The sequence below is a fragment of the Trachypithecus francoisi genome, unplaced genomic scaffold, assembly GCF_009764315.1.
Source record: "Trachypithecus francoisi isolate TF-2019V2 unplaced genomic scaffold, Tfra_2.0 Lachesis_group17, whole genome shotgun sequence".
Taxonomy (NCBI): domain Eukaryota; kingdom Metazoa; phylum Chordata; class Mammalia; order Primates; family Cercopithecidae; genus Trachypithecus; species Trachypithecus francoisi.
The window spans coordinates 23101551-23129113 of NW_022681462.1; the positions used below are offsets into that span (position 1 = coordinate 23101551).

At 34.0% G+C, this 27563-nt stretch overlaps 1 protein-coding gene and 1 long non-coding RNA gene across 3 annotated transcripts in view; one reads left to right on the forward strand and one right to left on the reverse strand.

Moving 5' to 3' along the window:
- The window catches only part of EXOC6B (exocyst complex component 6B), a 739232-nt gene that overhangs the window by 435670 nt on the left and 275999 nt on the right, over window positions 1–27563 (reverse strand). For both annotated transcript variants that reach the window (XM_033175069.1, XM_033175068.1), the window contains exons 7-8: window positions 23511–23687; window positions 8794–8862 (exon numbers count right to left, since the gene is read on the reverse strand). In XM_033175069.1, coding sequence (XP_033030960.1) covers window positions 8794–8862; window positions 23511–23687 — 246 coding nt within the window. The remainder of the gene's footprint in view (window positions 1–8793; window positions 8863–23510; window positions 23688–27563) is intronic.
- Window positions 11245–26851, forward strand: LOC117062011. Its single transcript, XR_004428179.1, has 4 exons — window positions 11245–11485; window positions 23165–23211; window positions 25806–25925; window positions 26768–26851. It is a non-coding gene; the product is annotated as an uncharacterized LOC117062011 (long non-coding RNA).

Sequence of the window (27563 nt, forward strand, 5' to 3'; positions counted from 1 at the left end):
ACTAACTATACCTTTTCAAAACTAGGAAATACTGTGAATGGGAGAAGAGACCTGTTTCTGCCATATAAACAATGCCTTATTAATTGCTATAGAAAATTTATGAATATAAAATACTTCAACAGTAGGGAATATTGCTGTGTATAATTTACTTTTAAATGGGCAGTTTAAGGTCCTCCTGCTTTTCTAGAGCTTTATCATCTGTAAATAATAACCAGTATGCCGTAGTTTCTACATAGCTTAGGACTATATATGGTCATTATACAATTAAGAATATGTGAATTTTTAAAAATTTGTATATTGATGACAGAGACCAAAACCCCTATCTACATGTCTACAGTTTATGCCAAACACTTTTAAAAATATCAATACTGTGTCTACCCATTAGCATCAGAGATACATAACAATTACCAGATAATTGCTATTTCTTTCATATTTTTTTATTTTTTTTTTAAAAGGAGTCTCGCTCTCTTGCCCAAGCTGAAGTGCAATGGCGGGATCTTGGATAACTGCCATTTATTAATGCCAATTATGCATACCAGTGACTGAGTTAGGCACTATTTATTCAATTTATTAATTGTACTAAGTAGGTAATTATTATCCTATTTCATATATGAGAAAGGTAGCCTAACAACATACAACTAGTAAATGTGTGATTAAATTATTTCAATACCCATGAATCACTACTGGAGTTCACTTGAGCAAAATCTGTTTTATTTTAATATCATAAAATCTGGAGTCTCACTCTTTCACCCAGACTGGAGTGCAGTGGCATGATCTCGGCTCACTGCAACCTCCACCTCCCAGGTTCAAGCGATTCTCCTGCCTCAGCCTCCCAAGTAGCTGGGATTACAGGCACATGCTACCACACCCAGCTAATTTTTATACTTTTAGTAGAGATGAGGTTTCACCATGTTGGCCAGGATGGTCTCAATCTTTTGACCTTGTGATCCACCTGCCTCGGCCTCCTAAAGTGCTGGGATGACAGGCATGAGCCACCGCACCTGGCTAATATCATAAAATCTTAATCTCTTATAAAAACTAGCATACACACAGTGATGAGATACAATGCGATCACATTAAAGTCATTCAAAGAATGGAACTTCTCTCCTGGTATACTGTAATCATATTGAAGCATAATGTATTAACTTTTATATATCCTTGCTTCTCCAAATTCATTTCATGCAGAAGAGAAATTCAGTAAGTGTTTTTTTAAACAAGGAAACAAATAATAATATTTGAGTCAACATATGTTCAAACAAATGTACTGTATTCTTTAGTTACCACTTATTTATTCATTCAACTATTTAATAATATTTACTGAGTACTTACTACATGCCAAGTAATGTTGGTACTGGCAGATATAACATTAAACAAAATAAACTAGCCATTTCACAGACCTTATGTTATTTGAGGGAAAAAAAATCATTAAATTTTTAATTATGAGGCCTACTCTTAACCTTAAAACTTGATGCAAATAAACATGATTATTTTTCTATAGACTACTGGCTTAATTACAACTGTGAACTCCATTATCCATACATACTATTGAAGAGAGTAAATAAAATCATGGAGCACAGAAACAAGATGTTAAGGAAGAAAGGAGTAAGTGTATGGCAAAGGAAAAATGTATATTATTGCATATGTGAGTTCTATACAACTTTCAAGGAACAGATAACTCTTATATAAGTTATTCCATAAAATAGAAAAAAGGTGAGATGTTCAACTAATTTTAATGAGGCTAAAACAACATTGACTTACAAACCACCTAAGGACAACACACCAAAAATGAAAATTTCAGGGCTGTATTACATATAGCCTGAAATAAAGCAACAATAAAAAGAAGTTAAATTCTACAGGATGTTATAAAAGTAGCAATACATGTTCATCAAATTGAGTTTATCTAATAAACGCAAGGATGAGTTAATATCAAAAAAATGTATCAATGAAACTCACCATATTCATAAAGAATAAATATTATATTAATATGTATAGAAAACTAATTCAATAAAATTCAGCACACATTTATGTTTTCTTAAAGGATTATCAAGAGTCTAGGAACAACTAAATAAGTTATTGACCAAAAACCTATATAATGATTAGTCAATGAAAAAAAGTCACACATTTTCTCTTTAAAATTAGAAATCAAAGAGTCTCACTATCACCTTATTGAACAACAAAGCAATGATGATTCCAGTCAATACAGTAAGACAATAAAAAGAATAATGAGATATACAAATAGAAAAAAAAAAAGTCACTATCTGCAGACAATATGATTGACTACACAGAAAACTCATGAACCAAAAAGACTGTTAGAACAAATAAAAGAGTTAATTAAGCAAGGTTTCTAGATGTAAGATCAACCTATAAAAATCAATAGTGTTCCTCAATATCAGCAATAACTAATTAGAAAATAAAGTAGAAAACCGCAACAAAAACTATAAGAATTTTGCTATTTATCTAACAAAGAATGTCCAAAACTCTTAACATGAGATTAGGGGAAAGCTCAATTAAATATTTTAAAAGATCTTCCTCCTCCATGACTGGGATGACTTAGCATTATAAAACTGTTAATTCTTCCAAAATGTAACTACAAATTCAATCAATTCAAATCAAAATCCTAGAAGGACTTTTTAAATAATCTCAAACTTATTATAACATGTATATGGAAAAATAAAGATCTATAAATAGTTAATGCAATTTTAAAGAGGAGACATGAGAAGGGATTTATTTTATACCATCTATTTTGATATATTATAAAATATAATATAACAAAAAATGAGCTCAGAAACAGAACGATGTAAATATTGAAATTTACTACCAGAGGTACTACCAGAAATCACTGAGTGACATACAGATCATGTAGTAGATGGAATTGATAAAACTGAATTCATCATATGGAAAAAAATAAAGCCTTATATTATACAAGGAGTCTTAAAAAGTTCATGGAAAATGCATATTATGAAAAAACTATGCAGGAATTTCAAAATATTTTTACACCAAAATAAGCCTGTACCAACTTGTTATAACATGTCTGAACAGAATCTTGTTTGAGGCACTAAAAAGTATAAGACATCAATTTGAAAAGAGCCTCTATTGGAGCAACATGAATTCTGCTAAAATTGAAGCAAGCACAAATATCAAATTTATGGTAAAACTTAGGTAGAAGAATGGTGAAATCATTGAAGCTTTACAAAAAGTTTATAAAGACAATGCCCCAAAGAAATCAGCAGCTTATAAGTGGATATTTGTTTTAAGAAGGGATGAGACAATGTTGAAAATGAAGCCTGCTGTGACAGACCATTCACATCAAGTTTTGAGAAAACAATCTTGTTTGTGCCCTAATTAAAGAGGATTGATAATTAACAGTACAAACAACAGCCAATACCATAGACATCTCAATAGCTTTAGATTACACAATTCTCCCTGAAAAATTGAAGTCAAGCAAACTTTCCACTCAATACAAAACCACTGCACTCAGATCTGCTGCAGAAAAGAGCAGACAACTTTCAATGGAAATTTTAAACAAGTGGAGGATCAAGATCCTGAACCATTTATGATATGGTTTGGCTGTGTGTCACCAACCAAATCGCATCTCAAATTGTAATTCCCACGTGTCAAGGGAGGGAAGTGATTAGATTATGGGGGCAGTTTCCCCCATGCTGTTCTCATGATAGTGAGTGAGTCTCACAAGAACTGATGGTTTTAAAATGGCAGTTTTTCCTGTCCTCACATTCATTCTCTTTCCTACCATCTTGTGAAGAAGGTGCCTGCTTCCCCTTCACCTTCCATCATAAGTTTCCTGAGGCCACTTAGCCATGCTTCCTGTTAAGCCTGCAGAACTGTGAGTCAATTAAAACTCTTTTCTTTATAATTATCCAGTCTTAGGTAGTGTTCTTTTCTTGAGTGAGTTCACATCGCATATGTGAGCTCTAAGCAACTTTCTTTTTTTTTTTATTTTTTATTTTTTTCTTATACTCTAAGTTCTAGGGTACATGTGCACAACATGCAGGTTTGTTACATAGCTATACATGTGCCATGTTGGTTTGCTGCACCCATCAACTCATCATTTACACTAGGTATTTCTCCTAATGCTATCCCTCCCCCAGACCCCCAACCCCTGACAGGCCCCGGTGTGTGATGTTCCCCGCCCTGTGTCCATGTGTTCTCGTTGTTCAACTCCCACCTATGAGTGAGAATATGAGGTGTTTGGTTTTCTGTGCTTGTGATAGTTTGCTTAGAATGATGGTTTCCAGCTTCATCCATGTCCCTGCAAAGGACATGAACTCATCCTTTTTTATGGCTGCATAGTATTCCATGGTGTATATGTCCCACATTTTCTTAATCCAGTCTATCATTGATGGACATATGGGTTGGTTCCAAGTCTTTGCTATTGGGAACAGTGCCACAATAAACATACTTGTGCATGTGCCTTTATAGTAGAATGATTTATAATCCTTTGGGTATATACCCAGGAATGGGATCACTGGGTCAAATGGCATTTCTAATATTAGATCCTTGAGGAATTGCCACACTGTCTTCCACAATGGTTGAACTAATTTACACTCCCACCAACAGTGTAAAAGCATTCTTATTTCTCCACATCCTCTCCAGCATCTGTTGTTTCCTGACTTTTTAATGATCACCATTCTAACTGGCATGAGATGGTGTCTCATTGTGGTTTTGATTTGTGTTTCTCTGATGACCAGTGATGATGAGCATTTTTTCATATGTCTGTTGGCTGCATAAATGTCTTCTTCTGAGAAGTGTCTGTTCATATCCTTTGCCCACTTTTTATGGGGTTGTTTGTTTTTTTCTTATAAATTTGTTTAATTTCTTTGTAGATGCTGGTTATTAGCCCTTTGTCAGATGGGTAGATTGCAAAGACTTTCTCCCATTCTGTAGGTTGCCTGTTCACTCTGATGATAGTTTATTTTGCTGGAGTTCTACACAACTTTCAAAGGACAGAGTGAATCCCCAGTTTTGTTGCCCAGGCTGGAGTGCAGTAGCACGATCTTGGCTCACTACAACCTCTGCATCCCAGGTTCAAACAATTTTCCTGCCTCCGCCTCCTAAGTAGCTGGGATTACAGGCACCCACCACCACGCCTGGCTAATTTTTGTATTTTTAGTAGAGACAGAGTTTCACCATGTTGCCCAGGCTGGTCTCAAACTCCAGACCTCAAGCAATCCACCTGTCTCAACCTCCCAAACTGCTGGGATTACAGGCATAAGCCACTGCACCTGACCTCAAGCAGTATTCTTTATAGCAGTGTGACAACAGACTAATACAGTTTCTTTGAAGTACTGTGGCAGAAGAGAAACATGGCTTTCCCAGTACAATCCTGAAGACAAGGCATAATCAAAGCAATGGCTACCAAGAGATGAAAGTAGTCCAGTCAAAGCAAAAGCAGACCAGTCAAGAGCAAAGGTCAAGGCAACAGATTTTTGAAATGCTAAAAGAATTTTTCTTGTTGACCTTCAGGAAGGCCAAAAAACAATAATATCTGTTTATTATAAGACTTTTAGCCAAAGCTTTAGCAGAACTATGCCTGGGAAAGCTTCACTATATAGTCCTCCTCCACTACAGCAACGCTTCTGCTCATTCCCCTCATCAAATGAGGCCAATTTTGTAAGAGTTTCAATGGGAAATCATTAGACATTCACTCTACAGTCCTGATTTAGCTTCTTCTGACTTCTTTTCGCTTCCTAGTTTTAAAAAGCCTTTAAAGGGCAATTATCTTTCTTCAGTTAATAATGTACAAAAGACTACATTGACATGGTTAAATTTCTAGGATCCTCAGTCCTTTAGAGATGGGCTAAATGGCTGGTATAATTGCTTACCAAAGTGTCTTAAACTTGATGGAGCTTCTGTTCAAAAATAAAGTTTATATTTTTTATTTTTATGTTTTAGTTTCTTCTTTCCATGAACTTTCTAAAGTCCCCTTATATATAATGATGAACCCAAGATGGGTTAAGATGAAAATGTAAATGGTAAAATATTAAACATAATATAAAGTAAATACTCTGTGACAGCAGGATAAAGAGGTATTTAAAAAAAATAAAAATTCAAAAGTATAAACTTATATGGCTAAAATTGATGGATGTGATTACATGGAAACTAAATATTTCTGTTTCACTGAACATAACATAGACATAGTTTAGAGTCTGGTGACAAATTATGAAAAAAGGACATTTTAAACATTCTAAACTGTCAGTATCTACAATATATGAGGAATTTCTGAAATTACTCTTTCAGAAAAGAGGGAAAAAAACAAGAAACCCGATTTTTAAAAATGGACAAAGGTTAAAAATAAGCACTTTATAGAAGAAAAATCTAAAAAGATCCACTAGTCTATAAAGAAAACCACAATTTTGACTAATAACCAGAGAAATGCAAACTAGAACCATAGCGCAACAGCATTTGAGTAAATTAAAAGCACATACATATACAAATCACTATACATTTTTCAAGGGTATTTACACATCTATGACCATATATTACATTTATTAGTGTTATTATTCTTGGAGATGAAAGACAACTGGGCTTGTAAACAATGAATGAATAGAAAAAATAAAATAAAATAAAATAAAATACAAGAGGGGGGCCTTTATGAATTGATAATAGAGTGTCACAGTCTAAGATGTATATGATTTCTTATCTATACCTGTGATTGAAAAAGATTGTCGACTTGTTTTAGATGCCTTGATACAATTCAATCTACATTTGGCTTGACCTTTATATAACAAGGAATGGTACATGTGCAGCCATAAAAAAGAATGAGATCATGTCTTTTGCAGGAACATGGATGGAGCAGAAGGCTGTTATCCTCAGCAAACTAATGCAAGAACAGAAAAACAAATACCCCAAGTTCTCACTTACAAGTGGGAGCTAAATGACAAGAACTTATGAACACAAAGAAGGAAACAACAGACACTAAGGTCTACTTGAGAGTGGAGGGAGGAGGATGGGAAGAGGGAGAGGAGCAGAAAAAATAACTTTTGGGTACTAGGCTTAATTCCTGGGTAATGAAATAATCTATACAACAAACCCCTGTGACATGAGTTTACCTATGTAATAAACCTTCACATGTATCCCCAAACCTAAAATAAATCTTTTTTTAAAAAAATGAATTGTACATATATCAGATAATATGAATTTTATTTTTGTTAAAAATGTCTGTAAATATTAGATGTAAATACATAAAACATAAATAATGGTGGTCTCTAGGTGTGAAATCATAGGCAATTATAATTTTATTTTCATGTCTTTTGTTTTATTTTTTGTAACTTGAAAATTTCTAAATGAGTATATGTTACTTTAGCAGTAAGATATTCAGAGCTTCTTTATAAAACCAAAAAAAAAAAAAATGTCTTCTGAGAAATTGCTGCTACTGCAATATTAAATTTAATTCTAATGCCTCTCCACTGTTAGAGAGATTCTAGTATGGACATTTAAACTAGTGAGACATACTTATATTCAAATGTAAATACAAAAATCACATTATAAGGCTACACATTATTTTTAGTATTCACTACTTTAACCGCCTATTTAAAAAAAAAAAAAAGGAATGGTAGATTGAGAGAGAGGGAGTGTAAAGGGAGGGAAGACAGAAAGAGAAACAGAGAAGAAAAGAGGAAGATGAAGAAGTGGGCAAAAGAGGGAGAGAAGAGGAAACTACCTGATTTTTAATCAAACCAATAAAACTACCACAAAATACTTCAGACCATAAAGTCCATAGGTCAGTATCCCAAATTGTCAGGAGTAATGACAAAGTAACACTATGTTAAACATATGAACAAAGAGGCCGGGCATGGTGGCTCACACCTGTAATCCCAGCACTTTGGGAGACCCAGACGGTGAATCACCTGAGGTCAGTAGTTCAAGACCAGCCTGATCAACACGGAGAAACTCCATCTCTACTAAAAATACAAAATTAGCCGAGCGTGGTGGCACATGCCCATAATCCCAGCTACTCGAGAGGCTGAGGCAGGAGAATCGCTTGAACCAGGGAGGCGGAGGTTGTGGTGAGCCAAGATCACACCACTGTACTCCAGCCTAGGCAACAAGAGCAAAACTCTGTCTCAAAAAGAAAAAAAGAAAAAGAAGAAAAAAATATATATATATACACACACACACACAAAGAAAAATTGATAAGAGACTGGGCAATAAGACATACTTGAACATATTAAAAACAACCTGATATAAGCATCATTGAAAGTTTCTGTAAAAAAAAAATCAATAGGCTTCTCTCACAAATTTGTCTTGGTTGCTACAGTTTAATTTTTGATTCACTTTCTGTGTATCTATGTGTCTGCATGTGAGTGTACTACCAAAATGGAGAAAGGGATCATTTATTAGAATATTATTAACATCTATAATATCCCACACACAGAGAGGTTCCCGTTTCCATATACTTTACATGACAAAAGGAATAATTGTCATTAGGAATAAAAAAGTAAACATTTTCACAAATACTATTTTAATGTGTAAAGACAGAATATTGTTATTTAAATAATTACATTATTAAACTAAAAACAGAAATCTGGATGTATATGACTACCTCTAGTTATAAGCTACTGATTTATTGATGACTGAGAAATGTCACTAGCCATAGCATATTACATAAAAACATAAGAGATTCAAAATTGCTTTTTATAATTAACAGTCCTTAAACAAGAAGAGTTTTCTCATTTTTCACTCTTAATAATAAACAGAAAAACTACCAAAAGTTGAGAAAGCAAAGTTTTGAACTCAATGGACATCTTTATTAGGCAGAGCCAGATAAAGACTCACCAGGACAGAATATATGTGTAGACATCGATATACTGGAGAGAAATCCACCAAATCTTGGGCCCCAGGTACCTGCAAATACAAGATTACAACAAAAAAATTCAAACAAAGCTATTAAAAGCAACTACCTTAATTGTTACTAATCAAGTGTTTGGTTCTTTTCATAAAGACCAGTTCTAGCTTCTAAGTGAGAAATACAAAACAAACAAAGAAATAGGTTTCCAAAGACCTAGTTCTTATGTTTTAGCCATAGAATTAATAAACTGTGAAGATATACACCAAGGCTGGGACAAAGTCCACAAGGATGGGTAGCAGAGAAGAGAAACAGGTGGCACCAATCCTGCATTTGCCTTTAGAGATACATCTTTGGCCATGGGACTCTAAAGGGAAAATAAGAACAATGTGAGAATGCACCTTTCATGATGACTTTTTCTAAAAGACATGAGAGTTTATATAAAAAACTAAGTTTTAGTAGTTAAAAACAAAACTTGTCACACAATATGAATCACGGCCTGCCAGTCAACTTCTGAAGAACACAAGAATTCATCAATACTTAAGTCAACATGCAATCAAAATCAGAAATATGCTATGAAAAGAGGGGAGATTAGGTGAAAAATAAGACAAAGAATGGAAAAGTCAAACCAAGAAGTAATACCAATGGATTTTAATGTGAATAGTGTATGTTAATTAAACCTAGACATCAAAAGAGAAACTAAAAGAAAAAAACATCAGGTAAGAACTGGAGTCTAGTTTCAATGCTAAAATTGATTTGCTACGTGATCTGACAAGAGTAATTCACAATTTACTTTGGTCTCGATTTCCTCAGTTGAAAAAAAAAAAAAATCAGCTGATTTATAGGGATTTAACAAGAATAAAAGGAAATATTGAAAGTAAATGTTGAACAAAATAAAACAAAAAGAAAATGAAAAAATTACATAAAGAAGTATTCAAAATAAAGACCTGCCAGTTTTTACTGTAACACTGGTAACTACATAATTCATCAGAATATAAGCAGCAGGCATATCTAATTTGGGTAGGGCTGATTCATAATTACAAGGTCATTTTCCCTTATTTCATAAAGTAAATCTCATTTCTTCTTTTGGGGCATAGCTTCTTTACCAAGATACTTTTCTTAATGAAATCTACTAATTCTAAAATTCAACAGCACAATACCTACGTTTTTTTCCCTCTGGAACCATTACACCTTTAGATTTATGGGTTCAAACTTATTGACTATTCTGTTCATCTGCTTCACACCCATAAAAGCAAAGATTAAATCTCTATATTTTAAGTTCCTTGATAGCACTATATACTCTGTAAGCACACAACAAACTTTCACATGAATCTAAAAACTGATAGTAAGATGGTCAACATCCTATAGCATGGCCCAAGAATAACTTTACCTAAAAAAAAAAAAAAAAAAAAACCTTTAAGAAGAGGTAATGAGCATTGCAAATTACTGAAAAAAAAATATGGTACAGCATGCAGTTTAAAAAGAGTAGGATTAAATAGCATATAAAAATTGTACGAGTGCAAATGGACACTCATTTTCATCTTAATAACACAAAGAGTCCACAGGTGATCATTTTAGGCACTCTTATTTGAAATGATCACAACACTAAAACATCTTTACAGTCTCCTCTTTTGGACTGCAAAGTAGAGAGCTAAAGGAAATTTATTTTATCTTGACAGAAAACCAGAGCCTATTTTATCTTGCCAAAATATGAGGAAAATTTCTTTTATCTTGCCAAAAAACCAGAGCCTACAGCTAAGCAAAACACATTCTCAAAAGAGGAAAAATGTTAAAACATCAAACATGATATTCACAATAGTATTTAAACTATATAAAAACTACACATGCATATGGAAAAAGACAAGAAGAAAACATATTTAAAAGTTTGATCTGTATAGGAAATGACACGTTTTTCTTTTATTTAGAATTAATAATTTTTAAATTCTGTTACATATTTACAAAAAGTTTAAAGAATTTTTCTTACATAATTTTGAGTAGCAAATTCAATCATAATTTTGTTTATATGTTCTTCTTCATGCAGTTTATTTTGTTTAACTTCGTCTCAGAACCATAGTTTCACTCACAAGGAAACTGCTTTTAGCCATTCCTCAGACAAGGCCTTAGCCACTTTACATGTCAGACCCACCCTTGTAGAATGAACATCTAAATTAAGGGAGAATTTCCCTAAAAATCTGTGATAAATAAGCTAACAGAGCCCCATAACAAAGACATTTTGTTACTAATGGGCTAAGACTGGCTTATGTGGGCATACTATTTAAAAAAATGGATACATTTAGAAAGGAGACAAAGGCCTTTTTTTGTCATCTCCAACAAATATTTACAACCAAATCTATTCTCTCTGAGGCTACTGTAACATCATTCTATCAGCTTCAAACTGGCTAAAGTGCTCTGACTTGTAAGTATTGTCTCTATTATTTCTTAGCCACTGGAACCACCATCCAGTTAAGTCTTCCTAAGCACAAAACTGCCTGCTTTGAAAGCAGTACGCAGAAATCTAGACAAAAAGAGAAGGGAGTAAAATGGGGCTTCCGTTCACAACTTTTACCTCTACTCCCAAAATAGCCTAACATTTAGAAATCATTTTTCCTCTATGCTCCCCTCTGTGAAGAACACTAGGAATGAACACCATGAGGAACCAAGAAGAGTGCTGTGAGGATAAAGGTATGTAAAGTATGCACTGACTAATGTTGCTTAGAGCGAGATGTGTTTTCTCTGCTGCCACTAATGAAAAAGAATCAGAACTACAGAAAGGCAAAAGGAGAAGAGCAACATACATTGGCTGTGAAGGAATGCTACAGGTTGGGAAGAATAAGAAGTGAGCTTTCAAAAATCTAAATAAATAGGGGCGGGGAAGAGTATCAGAAGAAAATGAAGTTTTTCCTGACTCACAGAAATGGGTCTGTTTTAAGGTCCACATCTTGATCACCATTTAAAATGCTAACTCTCTGTCAAAGCTATATTCATACTTCTTCCTTTTCTTTGACCCTCCCTCCCCTCAAGTTGCAAAGAATGATTCAAGGAGGTTTAGGTTTCAGCTGGGGCAGAGGGAGGGGTCCAAGGACACTTTCTTAAGCTAACAATAACTGTTTCTAATGGTTTCTGTCTCCTAACAAAAGCCATGACTCCTTCTATTATCAGCTTCATCTAATTTTTCCTTTCCAAAGAAAATAACACAGCCCTTGCATTTTACACATGTCCAAATTTGACAAATCATTATCGACTGCCACTATAACTGATAAGAGATAACTTTGTGGTAGGACGTTGTCATTTCCTCTCATAAGGGCTTTCTTTCTGAGATACAGAAACATGATTAGAATAGTTAAACATTTCCTCTGCCTGGCAGTCAGGAACTCAAGACTTTAAGATACTGGAGTCTGTATTTTTCTAGAAGTTCAAATAGATCTATGAAGATACAAATAGTAGCCACAAATAGTATATTCAAGATTATCCTGTTTTTTTAACTAGTTGTTTTCCTTAAGAATTCACATGAAATAATTTCATCACCAAGGACAGCAGCTGCCTAATTCCCTAAATAGTTTCTGAATGGAGAGCATTAGTGCCTTTTGCCAGTTCAAACCTTTTTCCAGAGGATCAAATAGTAGGTAAGATTTTACATTCTATAACTAAGATATCTGTGCCTCAGAGCATATTATAACATTACTTAAACTAAGAGAACTAGGAAACATTTTTTAATAACCGATAAATATGACCTAGTAAAGCATTTGAGGGTGCCTTAACTTCAGTATCCAGAGGTAGATAACATGGAAGCAACTATTACATTCTTCTATAAATACACATTCACATATCAATTAGAGATCATTGACAGATTAGGTACATGTATTGGCATCTAATGGATCCTATTGGCATCCACGTTTGGTATCCACTAGATACCAATACATATGGCTAATCTGTTTGTTTCAATACAATTATTCTTACATTTTTATAATACCAATTAACAGCTTCAATCAAAGCATTAGTTCCTAGTTTTTGTTTGTGGAATATTTGTTGTTAAAGAGCATTTATAGTCTAAAATATACCATCTAACACATGAGACCAATGTATAGATGACAAAAAAGAGTCTGAAAATAGAGGATGTTACAAAACAAATGTAAATTTTAAAATGGGATTAATCAAAGGCCCCCTGAAAAATCAAAAGCCCCTGAAAAAATACTATGAGCCCCCACAGATAATATTTACTACAGAAGATATACAGATTCAGCATAGACATGGGAATATTAGATGATCAGGATGAAAAGAAACATCAACATTTCTGATTACAAAAATTTTTACAAAACACCAGGATGCGACTTTTAGGATATATTTTTCTTCTTCTCTAATACATCTTAGTTCAGGTAAAAGAAAGTCTCTAAAAACAGAAAAGTAAATCGTTAAGTTCCTCTCATAGGGCATAAGGAAAATGCATTTACATATTTAAAAAAGGATATTTTGATTTTTAAAATGCATGATGCCATTCAAGTTTTAACAGATATATTCATTTAATATTTTTCTAACCTTTCCTCCAAAAGGATTCAGAGTTCATAAATATTTTCTATTTTAAAAGACTCACTAGTGAAGAAAGGCAGGAAAGAAACATTATCTGCAGGTAAAAATATGATAACTCTACCAGCTTTACTGCTGGGTAAGCATACCCTCAGAAAAGGGGAATACACTATAAGAAAAGATTGCTTGCCTCCCTCCACTCAAGAAGAGTGGCGATATACTGTGAGATATTTACCTCTGCTGCTGATAAAGACAGCACATTAAAACAGAAATGCATTAGTACACTCCAGCCCTATTGTTCCTACAGTTGCACCAGAAGATACACAAATACACAGACACACACACTCTCTTATACACCTACATGGCATTTATTTTTCTCTTAAGAAGGCTTTCAAAGTAGATGGATCATCCAAAAAGAGTTTGATAGAGATTTGCAAGGAATTTAGATATCTATCTCACTCATTATTTGAGTACAGAATAGTTTCTCCGTATTGGTAAATGAATGCAGGGACTTGGTGCCCATTTCTGAGCATTACTTAGATCTCAAGTCATTAAAATGTACCAGGCATTTTTCTGCAGAGAGAAGACAACAAATGATTAGCTGAAGGAGCATTGACTTTGCATTCAGAGGATCAATTTTGACAGCCCATATTATGTCTATAAGCCAGGAAATGTCTGGTAAACATTTTTCACCAGTGTGTACTTCAGATCTATGTTGCTTCCCAAAATTCAGAGAAAAGAAGGGTAGAATTCATTTGGATATGAGCTTTTATGCAGCTAGACTAAACACCACAGAAACACCAACAAACTGGAAGGCCTATAATTTTAAGTGACTAGAATTAGCAAAAGCATAAAGAATTTTCTAAGCCTTTGAGCATATAAGAATACTGTGGCCAGAGCCCTATCCTAAAAAAGTACAAAATTATGCCAAGGAGCTTCTCACAAATTATTAGGATTCCTTCTGAGAAATCCCTAAGCAGATTACCACTTAATTACTCAAATGTTTGCACTAAGCAGAATAAAATCAGGAAAAACCACCATTTCTCCTTACTGAGGCGCTGCAAAAAACCTGTGACCAAAGTCAAAGGATAGTCCCTCAAGAATTCTCTGCTTAAAGCTGAACACTGAGGGCCAGGCATGGTGGCTTACACCTGTAATCCCAGCACTTTCAGAGGCCAAAGCAGGTGGATCGCTTGAGTCCAGGAGTTCGAGACCAGCCTGTGCAACATGGCGAAACCCATATCTACAAAAAACTGCAAAACTTAGCCAGGTGTGATGGCATATGCCTGTACCCCCAGCTACTCAGGAGGCTGAGGTGGGAGGATCGCTTGAGCCTGGGAAGTTGAGGCTGCAGGGAGCTGAGATCATGCCACTGTACTCTAGCCTGAGTGACAGAGTGAGACCCTGTCTCCAAAACAAACAAACAAACAAACAAACAAAAAGGCTGAACACTGGTGAAACAAAAATTCAACTGGTCTTTATTTAACACGGGTCCACTATATGCTATGAAACGCTAAACCTTTAGGCAAAAGAGGCAATTTTGCACTACTTGGTATTAAACATAAAAGGTCTGAGAGGATAAAAAATTAAGATGAGGAAAAGTAGGTTTAAACTGTTACAATATTATAGGTAAAGAACGAATATCCCTAATATATAGAGAACTAATAAACAATGAAGAAAAAAACAAAATCATTCAAAAAATAGGCAAAAGACATAAGCAGTTTACAAAAAAGATATACAAATAGCCCTGAACCTTATAAGATACTCAACTTTACCCACAGTAATAGGAATGAAAATTAAAACTACAAAGATATATGTTTCTTATCTATGAGAATGGCAGAAATTCAAAAGCTTAAAATAAATACTCTCTTAAAGAAGCTGTAAGAAAATAGGCAACTCATGCATTGCCGGGGTGGGTGGTAGGGTATCGAACATAGTACAACCCCTGTGGAGGAGAATTTGACATTGTCTAACAGAATTATACATGCATTTACCCCTTGACTCAACAATCCTGCTTCTGGGAACCTACCCTGAGGATATAGCTCCAACCACACGGAAAAACAGTTCTCAGGATTTTTTTTTTTTTTTTTAAGTTTTAAAGTGTTTTGCATATGGTAAAATTCACTCTTTCTAGTAAACAATTCTGTAAGTTCTGACACATGCATATAGACCTGTAATTATCATCATAATCAAGATAAGAAGAAACAGTTCCAGCACTCCCCAAAATTCCCTATGGCCCTTTGTAGTCAAATTGTTTCCTGATGCCTAGCCCTTGGCAAACACTGATCCATTTTCTATCTCTAGAGTTTTGACTTTTTAGAATTGTCATATTGATAGACTTATATAGTATGTAGCCTTTTGAACCTGGCTTCTTCCATTGAACATAATGCATTTGAGATTCATCTGTGTTGTTTCATGCATCTGCAATTTATTCCTTTTTATTTCAGAGTGGTACTTCAATTATGGATATACCACAGTTCATTTATCCCTTCATGCACTGAAGGACATTTAGGGTGTTTCTCGTTTTGGTAGTATATGCACAAAGCTGCTATAAATATAAAGCTTCAGGCTTCTGAGTGAACATGCTGGTTCAATACCCAGTGGTCATATATATGACCACTCCTAGCTGTATGTTCAACATTATAATAAACGGCCAAACTGTTTTCCAAAGCGACTCTATTGTTTCACATTTTCACAGCAATATATGAGTTCAATTTGCTCTATATCCTTGACAGTACATGGTAATATATTTTTTTATTTTAGCTATTCTAATAGCTGTACAGTTAAAACACTACTTTTTAATAAAAAAAATTGGAAATCCTTTAGTGTCCGTGTATAGATTGGCTGAATAAACTATGGTACATCCAAACAATGGAGTACTATTTAGCAGTAAAAATAGAATGAGAAATATTTCTATGAATTGATACGGAATAATTTTCAGAATATATTTCAAATGAAAAAAACAAAGTACAAATATATATGTATTATGCTATTAATAATTATGTTTCTTAAGGTATAATGAAGGGTATACATACAAAAACTAACAACACTCATTACTTACAAAAGGTGGGTAGGAGCAGTGTGGAAAGGATAAGGATGAGAATGGGATTTCACTGAATATATCTTCTTATAGTTTTGCCTTTGAACCATGTTCATATTTTAAATAGTCAAAAAGTTAAATAAATAAGGATAGTTGAACCCTAAAAAATAATACAAAAAGAAACAAATGAACCTAATTATATATCAATTTGGTAACAATCAAACAGAAGGAAAAAAAAGTAGCCAAAAGTGTTTGAACATAGTACTCTGAACTATACAGACAAAAAGAAACAAATGAACCTAATTATATATCAATTTGGTAACAATCAAACAGAAGGAAAAAAAAGTAGCCAAAAGTGTTTGAACATAGTACTCTGAACTATACAGACTTAGTGGGATACACTGTAGGATTAAAAGAACTGTGAAGAAATCTTGAACTTAATAACTTTATTGCTTTTAGTGACATTTGCATAATAGTTCTGCAACTATTTTCTGGGTATTATATAATTATCCAAAAGAGTAAATATACTGATACTCTGGAAACCAGAATATTTGCAAATACAAATATAGAATGACAGAAAAAACTTATTACATTAGATTGGAATTAGAAGTAAGTTCTAATATTAGCTTTAGAAGTATTAGCTTTAACTCATGATTTATTTTTTTAAGTCTAGAACATTAATGTAGCAGGTGTATTTCTTAGCTCTGTCCACAAAAGGGGTATACCTAATGCTCATGTTAGTTTCTAAATATCATTTTCCAGTAAAAGAAATTAGAACTCTCTGAAGAAATGGCTGATGCCAGGGCTGGGGCAGAACCTGGGGTTTCTTGTGGAAAAGAAGAGAAATTAAAGAAAAGAGCAGAGCTCAAAAACTGGATGGATAATTTGGAACAAGTGGAAAATGAAAATGAAAGACAAGATGGAATATAACACATTGTATATAAAATGATTATCCATGTGCCCATACTGACACTACAAAAAATAAGGGGAGAAAAGGAAAGTTTTTTATAGAAGAATGCTGACTAATAAATGTGAAAGAAATGATAAAAATAGTAAATCACAATATCTTATAACAACCATGGCAACATATGATTCCGGAAAGTGGCATCAATGAATTCTAAAACCACTGGGTGAGAAGTTGTTAGGGAACAGGATAGTCACATGGTCTAATGCATTACTAATTACAAAGAAGGATGGCTACCTTTATGGTCAAGAAATCTAGTGAACACCATCTTAACCAATATGTGCCTCCAGATGTGATGCAATGAAAAGAAGTTAATATTACCTTTGTAATATTCCTGCCAAAAATGATTAACCTGATTCTAGTCATGAGGATATAACGAGATGTATCTAAACAGATGGATATTAAGGGAGACTAAACAGATGTAAAAATTAATGTGCAAAATTTGTCTGGATGTGGCTGCAAGGAAAAAAATGAAGGAAAAAAATCTGCTAGAAAGAACATTATTGGAACAACTGGAGATATTTGTATAAAGGTTGTATATTAAGTGGCAGTGTCACCATCAATGTGAAATTTCCTGATGTAATCACTGTATTGTATGTATGTAGAAGAACATCATTGTCAGGAAACACAGATTACAGTATTTGGAGTTTCAAATATTATGAATGATGCATGCCACTTTCTTCCAAATGGCTCAGTTTTGGGAGAGAAAAGAAACATACACATACACACAAACACACACACACAGACACACACACACGCACACCCCTATTCATTCAAAATCAAATTTTTGAGAGAGAGAGAGGAAGTGTCAAGTTTTAATAAGTGAACTATTTAAGTGAAGCATATATGGATACCATATGTGTAACTTTTCTGAAGATGTAAACTTCTTCAAAAGTAAAAGAAAATTTTTAAAAGAGTGTATTACAGAAGAAGTAAAATTGAGGGGTCCTTCAGATAAAAGTAGAATAAGGCATTCAAGGCAAGAAGAAGGGGGTAAATGATCATATTCCACAGTTGCAATTACTAGCAACTTAGTGCAAGGTAAAGTTTTTTGAATAATCAATGAGACTATAAAAGAGACATTCTACAAGACCTGAAAAGAGAGGTCGAAGTTTATAATTGAGGCAAATGATTTCAAAATAACAGGACATTTACACTGTCACCACAACAAAAAAAAAGAAAAAAACCTTGAGTTGATGTGAGTCATAATATATCTTTACCAATGGATAGACCTAAAAGAGCAAAGACCCTAAAATTTGGGAATAAGAAAACCAAAACAGAATGTCTAAAGCATGTCAAAATGTTTTCATTCAACCTTCTAAATTGCCCTTTTGGTATTTCATTATATATATAGGCACCTACTTTTCTTTTGATTGCATATGTCCTTAATAGGCCAGCTTTCATTAAGAATAGAAGTTTAAAATTCAAAGCCTACAGGTATCAATGGGTATTGGGATTAAGTGATGGATGCTGGCAATTTTAAATCATATTCTCTTAATAGACATACTTTGTATATGAAATATCAAGGACTATTATTTATTCTTACAAAGCACATTATTTTTTTTCACATCAGTGTGGCCCTGTCAGTCTGTTTTTTATTTTGCCATTTTTTTTGGATAGACACCCAACATAAGCAGTATTATATTTTTGTCATCACATTTAAACCATATCCCTGATGGCAACATTGCTACTCAAGGCCAGTTTATTACTACCATGCTTAGAAAAAAACTAAATTAGAAATCTAGATTTTTATGTGAATCTAATTGACTTGTAGAAGTTGGTGACTAATTTAAAAATTCTTAAGCATTGTGTAGGCCAACAACCAGTATGCAAGCTGTTTCTGGCCCATAGGTTGCCAATCTGCAACCTCTGATTTAAACTCTGAACTTCTAAAGGCAGCCTTTACTTAAGTTTAAGTTTAAACTCTAAACTTCTAAAGTAGCCTTTAGCTTATCAAGGAATGGTCCTCATTTTCTGTTAACTTCCTGTCAATGGAAAGTTTTACAATCAATATTTTAAAATTTGGGTCAAATATCACAACCACATATTTTTACAAGCAATTTGACATAATTATTGTCACTATTTCATAGGTGAGAAAAGGGATGCTTAGAAAAATTACATAATTTGCCCTAATATCACAAAGAAAGAAGCTTGTACATTCTAAAAACAAATCTTTTTTGTATACTTTCCAAACACCCTCTGTTATGACTAAATTGTGTTATGACTATAATTGTGTCTCCTCCGCAAATTCCTATGTTGAAGTCCTTAGTCCCAATGTGACTGTATTTGGACAGTGGGCCTTTAAAGAGGTGATTAAAGTTAAATGAGATCATAAGAATGGGGTTTTAATTCAATAGGACTGGTATCCTTATAAAAAGAGGAAGACACACCTTATAAAAAGAGATGTAAGCAAAGAAAAAAACTGTATGAGGATACGGCTAGAAGGCAGCTACCTGCAAGCCAAGGAGAGAGGCCTTAGGAGAAACTAACCCTGGTGGAACCTTGATTTTGGACAGCCAGCCTCCAGAAACGTGAGAAAACAGATTTTTGCTTAAATCACTCATTCTGCAGCCAACTTAATTTATTTGCCAACTGTTAAGGAACAGTGGTAACCATGTCATCCACACCACTGGTCATAAGAGTATGGGTCACATAAGTATTTGTTGACCAAATAATTCATGTCAGATTTCTCTCTCTAGATTTTGGTGTCTCTTTTGAAGTACAGAATCAACAGGAGGGAATTGTTAATGTAAATACAAATGCCATGTTAATAGAAAGCCTTCTGGGATGTCTTGATTATTGTTGTGCTGTAGTAATTTTGAAGTAATGGGACGTATTAATTTGCTAGGGCTACCATTACAATATAGAAATATGTTTATGTTCTAGGGCTCCAGGGACCAGGAGCTCCATCCTCATCAGGGACCCTGTTAAAAAATGCAGACTCCGACTCATTCTCAATCTGTATAATCACAATCTACATTTCAATATGCTTCCCAGGTGATTCCTATGCACGTTAAATTTCAAGAAACATGGTTCTACAATACAGTTCTTAAGTTGGGTACTAGGGGTAAAATGAATTCCATAAACTCCCTGAAATTTCATGCAAAACTTTTTGTGACAGAATATATGTACATTTTACTGGGAAATGACTCCATATATTTTTACCAAACTTTCAAAGTAATACATGACCCCAAACAGATTAAGAATGACTGCCATACAGGATTCTATGCCACTGTTACCATGCTTACAGATTAAAAGTCACAATATTCCAAAAACTATGCTGTTCTCAATGAGGTCTGTTGAAGAATGACAAGAATGAAGGTCAGAACGTCACAGTGGGTCACGAAAGACCTTATCTGAAGAATTTATTCACACCATGCAAGAACTATGCCAAGAAACCAGTTTGGAAACATCTAAATAAATAATTCTCTACATGAGGTTTGAGATTAAGAATGTGCACTTGAAAAAGATTCAAGCTGAGAAGTAAATAAATATAAGGTAGAATTTTTTTTAAGATAGAATGCCATTAGATGACAGTGAAGTGCCAAATTTTTGTTTTAAGAGCTCAATCAGCAAATCTTTAATATGAATTGTTTGATTTGAGATATGGAACCATTTAAAAATATTAACTTCCAAGTACATTCTTACAGTACTACTTTTATGAGAAACCTCCCACACATTTTACTAGTCTCATTTTATTCATCTTCTCTGGACCTCACAGGACAAGGCAAAGAAGGAGCATGGCACAGAAATTAAAAGGAACTTACCCAGGATCTTCAATGGGTCCATTATAAAGAATGGTTTCCTTTTATATATCACAGTTTCAATGACATATAAGAACTGTGTATATATTTTATTTTTTATCTTATCATCTAACCATCTCTTCAGGTACTGTACTATCCAAGGGCACAGACTATGTCTAACCCATAAGCCACAGTATCTGACAGAATTTCATCTTCTTCATGGGTACGCAAAATGTACATTAAAGGAGTTGGTGCTTCTTGAGACTGATGCTTTATTGTGCTTCTACTGTGACTGATCATCTGTGATGGAATCTAATATCTGAAAGTTTGTCCTCCAGGGTGGATCCACATCCTAACACACCAGTCATTCTAGGCAATTAGGGAGAATGTTAGAAAATATTCAGGGGAATAAAGTCCCCTCTATCTCTTTCTATCTCCATGGGTTATTAGGCCAATAGTTGGTTCATTTTAGTTTAAAGTGGTACAACAGATAACACTCAAAAGACTTTTCTTAGTTCTATTAAGAGCTAGTAAGAGTTCTTGCAATCCATGTGCAGTAGGGATAGGATGAAACTTTCAAGCTTTGTTAACTATTAATGTACTTCATTTACATAATAAACATATCCTAGTAAAATATAAACTTTAAAAATGATAAAATTATTCACTTAAATAGCAGAAGTGTGTCCCCTCAATAATAAAACTTATATAAAAGAATGTAGTAGTTTACAGCCGAGCATGGTGGCTCACGCCTGTAATCCCAGCACTTTAGGAGTCCAAGGTGGGTGGATCACGAAGTCAGGAGATGGAGGCCATCCTGGCTAACACAGTGAAACCCCATCTCCACTAAAAAATACAAAAAATTAGCTGGGCATGGTGGCGGGCACCTGTAGTCTCAACTTCTGGGTAGGCTGAGGCAGGAGAATGGCATGAACCCAGGAGGCAGAGCTTGCAGTGAGCCGAGATTAAGCCACTGCATTCCAGCCTGGACAACAGAGTGAGACTGTGTCTCAAAAATAAATAAATAAATTTAATTTAATTTAATTTAATTTTAAAAAAAGAATGCAGTAGTTTACATTCTTATGATAGCTCCTGAGATGTTCTATCAAACTTAAATGCTAAGGTTGTAGACATAAAAATAACATCTTTATTTGTTTTACAGCTCAAACAGTAACAGTTTAAACATTGCCAATTCACCTTTTGAAGTCAAAGAGGAATAATAATAGAGGCAGGCATAATGATAATAGAGATACATAACAGAAATCAGCAAGAAAGAGTAATGAAGATAGAACAGAAACCAATGTTTCCTCACCACCCTTTAAGGAGCAAGGATTTGTGAAATCCTATGGGGTAGAGACTACTGCCTCTACTTAATAGGTGAAGACACTCAGCTTAACGATTAAACAGTTTATCCAAGATTACAAAATTAGGACAAGTTTTGGGAAAGAGAGAAAAGCAAGAGAGTAGTAACGGTATAACAGGAGACAAGTATGGGGAAGAAGCAGTGAATCCAGTTTGATCTGGAGAAAGGAAGCAAGCACTTAAAAAGAAAGGCTACTGAGTACAGGAGTAAATGATTCCTTACATATGTCAATGGCCATTTTAAAAGTAAATGATATGATTATTAAGAATTTTTTAAAACTTAAGTGGCAGAACCAGGATTTGAACACAGTCTGTCTGACTCTAAAGCTCAGGCTCCTAAACACCACACTCACAAAGAGACATCCAGTTAATGCAAATGATAAATATTTAGAAAAAAACATTTAACAGGAAATCTCAAAGGTCATAATAGTTTTATTTTTAAAAACACATTAAACATCCTTCTAACAACAAAGAAAGATATAAAAATATGTACTAGTTAAGGCACTTAATCTTATTCTTCCCTGACAGTGACACAGAACTAATCTATGAGGTTATGAATATGTCACAAAATTCCCAGCTACCCTGTAATCACTCATATGTTTATTTCCTCCAGAAATGCACTCTCAACTTTCTGGAATCTTTGTGTATTTTCCATCTGAGCCATTTCTCAAGGTAAAGAATCTATTTGTTCACTCCTCAGCTTTTGAAGTAACGTTTTTTTTGTTTGTCTCCAGTAACTGTTGCAGTTTCAGCAGAGGTCACCTAGACCTTCTGTCTCTAGGTAGGTAAACTCTACTCTTCCTTAATGTAGTTCCCAGTTAGTACAGAATTTAAAAACCCTGAAACTTTTCAAAATAGAGGAGTGAATTTAAAATTTAAATTCTCGAAAAAGAATCAGGATCTAAATTATCTTAGGGTATCTTCAATTTCCTTATATTGAGTCTTATTTGTATTCAAAATGGTACTTAATATCCAGAAAATCATATAAACTACACTATATGGATAAATTCTTCATCACATCTCAAACATACTATTTAAGTTTTAAAATAGTCTCACTTCCCCGCATCAAATGTTAGTTACCTCTTCATCATCTTCCTCGTCTTCAACGTCCAGAATTCCTGAATCCTGTTCAGACTTAGGACTAGTGCTTTCTATCTCTGTATCAAAGATTATATATGCGTCTTTCTTAGATTTCCTCTTGCTACCTATTCTGGGTTGTTGCAAGACGATGTTATCCAAGTTTCTTTGCTGCTGGGCCTAGGATAGAGAAGAATACACACAAACACACCAAAAAGGTGGGGGGAGGGAGAGAGAAAGAAAGAAAAAAGAAAAGAAACAAAACTTAATTAAGCTTTCAACAAACTTCTAATTTTGAACAAATTGATATCTTAAAGAAAATACTACAACAAAAGGTCTTAGTACATAAAGTTTTAGTATCAGATATAAAGCCAAACACATTAATGTATACCTTTTTAACCCTGGAGCTATCATATTTTAACTCATTTTCCAAGTTAACACAGAAAACAGATAACCAGTCAATATTATCATAAGACTTTTCAAATATATCCATTAAATCATCACAAAAAGAAATCTATCCAGTTTCGCCTTAGTAGGCCAGGAGATTAGTGCCTACTATTTATCTCTGACAAGAAAATACCTTATTGAGACCATAATGGTTGAAGGAAACGGGTGGGAGCTTAGAATTAATTTTAATACATTTAGGCTTAAGATACTGTTAAAAACAGTTATGTGGATATAAGAGACCAATTAAATATAATCAGGAGAATGAATTATCTTCAGAAAGTGATTTGAACTAAGTAATTGAATAGGATTCCATGACTGTGATCTGTGGAAAGCAGGGTTTTAAAGGGTTTTTTCTTCTGAACCCTAGAAAAGGTAGTATGATCCCTTCAGCTTAAAAAAAAATAGACTGATATGGTGGCATGGTTTCAATAGATATAGAGAGGTAGAAAGTGGGACTATCCAAAGTCAACAACAGAAGCATTAAACCACACATTATTAGAGCTAGAAGTTACCTTAATTGCCACTCAGGAAAATGAGGCTAGAAAACAAAGGATTTGTTTGAAGTCACAAGGCAAGTGAGTGGTAAATCAGAAGCTCAAAGTATGGTCTCCTAAATTTCAAATTAGTGACATTTCCACTACACCAACAGTCCCTCAAAGCATGATCAAAATGTTTCCCAAAAATGAGTTGTGGTCAAATCAACAGGAAACACTGCATCCCATAAGCCTTCTTATAGATATGCAATGCACTCTAACAGAACAAAAGCTGGGAGAGGTCCTATTTTAAAGGAACTTATTTAATTTGGTTTAATCCAGCATGTTCCAAAAACATTTCCCAAGGGAACTTTCCTTTTTTCTTTCTTTTAATGTAATATTTGGTATTACCCCAAGATACAAAGCTTGAAAATGTGATCTCTGAAAGTATACATTTCTTAATCAATATAAGATATTTCTCCTCAGTGGCAAATAGAAATTAGTTCAGGAGAAAAATCAGTCTCCAAATCTTCTGTATAAGGTTAATGAAATGAAGATAAATATAAAGTATAAGAAGTTAGTCCAGGCATAGTGAAATGAGACAATTATAACAAGGCAGAGAAAAACTTCAACTATGTGAACTAGTTTCTGCCAAGAAAATGAAAAGAATCTACATTCCAGAGATTTGAATCAATGGACATACTTGTTTCTCTGCATATCACCCATTGATATTTTGGTTAGATTTACATAAATACAAGGCTTCAGTAACAAATTGAGATCGAGAAGTACCCCAAATCATTTAATTTAGGTTTGTACATAAGACACAATATCCTCCAAGCCTTTCAGAAACCAAGTTAAATAGAATATTCTATTTTTCTCAAAAGTAAGATGTTCTTCCCCACTTACTTCCAATGCAAAATATACAAAAAAGGATCAAGGACTCCAGGGGCACAAAGGAAGGTACAACTTTCTTTAAAACTTTCATATTTTAAAAAAGCAAGCTCTCACCTAGAGAGTGATCATTTGCTCACTTAACTCCATCCTCTTTCAGTACAGCAAAACCAAATGCTTTCATAAGTAACTCGTATTTTATTGAATTCCAAGTTAATTATATTTGCTTCACAATCAATAAAATATTGTCAGTGTTTCAAAAGCAATGAACAAATGAAAGTTATCATCTATTCAAAATGTATGTTATGGTACTGGCAAGAGGTGGTGAAGACTAAATACTGATATAAATACATAAATACATATAATATATATAAAAATGAAAATGTGACATTGAAGTCCATGAAAATCAAAAAAAGAAAAAGCCCTTCAGAGATCTTTTCTAATATGCTATGCTGTTTCATCAAGACCATTGATTCTATCCCTCCAGAGACAACTATTATAATAATGTGGCAAAGAAGCAGCTGACTGACTTCTGCTGACTGGGCTGGAGTAGAAGGAGAGGGGTACAAGGAATACAAACAACAACTAGATCTGAGAAAGCATTTAGGTGTTTTCATTTTCTTAGTTGTTCATTCTATTTGTAAGTAATTTTTACACACTTTACCACCTCTTTCTCAAGAGTACTTCATATATATTCTTCTCTGATTTCCTAATATAGAGAAATTGAGCAAGGTTTATTCCTCAAACCCTTATCCCTCAAACCACTCTTTCTACTCTCCCAAAATCCAGTAGCACATGTCCCATTTCCTACTACTAATGTGTGTTCCACCATCACCTCATTTCCATCGTACCTAAAATGGAACTCATCACCTTCCTATTACAATCCCCCTACCTAATGCATCCAGGCTCTTCTTAAACCACATTTGTTCTCATGTCAATTAGATATAAGGGAAATTGGGGCGGGGGAAAAGGATTTAAACAAGTTTAAACTTCATAATCTATCACTTAGATTCCACCATAATGGAAGCTAAACCTAATTTTCCAATGTGCTTACCCAATACCCTCCAAGATGAATCTTCCAATTGGATAAGTCTCTACCTCCTAATACGCTGGGTAAATTTCCACTTCTATATCCTTAGTTATGCCATTTCTCTATCTGATTACCTTTCGTTGCCTCAATCTAACCCTTCCTACAAAACCCAAGTAAGATTCTTCTTCCTTTAGAAAGCCATTTCTCACTGCTCTAACTCATGATGTTTTCTCTCTGTACTCCTACCTTCAGTCAAACACGTGCTAACTGTCCACATGGTACCAAGCATTGTGTTGCACACTGATGATACAAATAAATAAGATGGAGACCCTGACCCCTGAATCTCACATCATACTATTACAGGAAGCAAATCAACAAATAAAAGATAAATATGATAAAAGATAAATATGCTTTTTCAGAGATAAATGGAAAGACTAACCATTCCAGAAGAATGAAGCAGCATGAGAAAGGACTATGTATGAAAAAAATATTATCCACTCAGGAAATGGCAAGTAACTTTGTATAATTAGACTATAGTTTATAAAGAAGTAACAGGAGATAAAGTTAAAGATGCTATATAAAGCATTTTCAATGTTAGAGAAACAATAAAAGAATGTAAGCAGGTAAATAATGGGATCAGCTTTACAATTCAGACAAACCCTCAAGAAGTAGGGGAGTGGTCAACTGAGAAAAGACAAAGACTGGAAACAGGAAATCTAATATAGATCACTAAAACAGTCCAAATAACATTATGAGAACTTGAATAAAGGTAGCAACAGATTATAAGAAGCAAATGTAACAGAATTAACTGACTTAAATGTGGTACATGGAAGAGAAGAAGGAAATAAGAATAACTCCAAGTATTCTGGCCTTGATGACTAGACAGTAGGGCCATTCCAAGCAATAGGAACCATGAAAATAGTAAGTTGAATGCAGGATAAAAAAAAGATGAGTGCAATAAACCTGTTGGGTATCCAGGTGAAAATGACAGTAAAGCACCTCAGTGTATACAACTCTTTCAGGATAAGAAAAACACTTTACCATTCTTAGACTGCCCCAAGTCCAGAAAGTGACATACACATAGTAAATTTAGATATTTATTATATAAAAAGAACAGGTAACAAAAGGGAATCCATGTGAAAATGAGATTTGGCCCAGTAAAAATTTATAGAAGACTTCACTTGAGTGCTTTTCTACCCATTAGAAGTTAGGGGA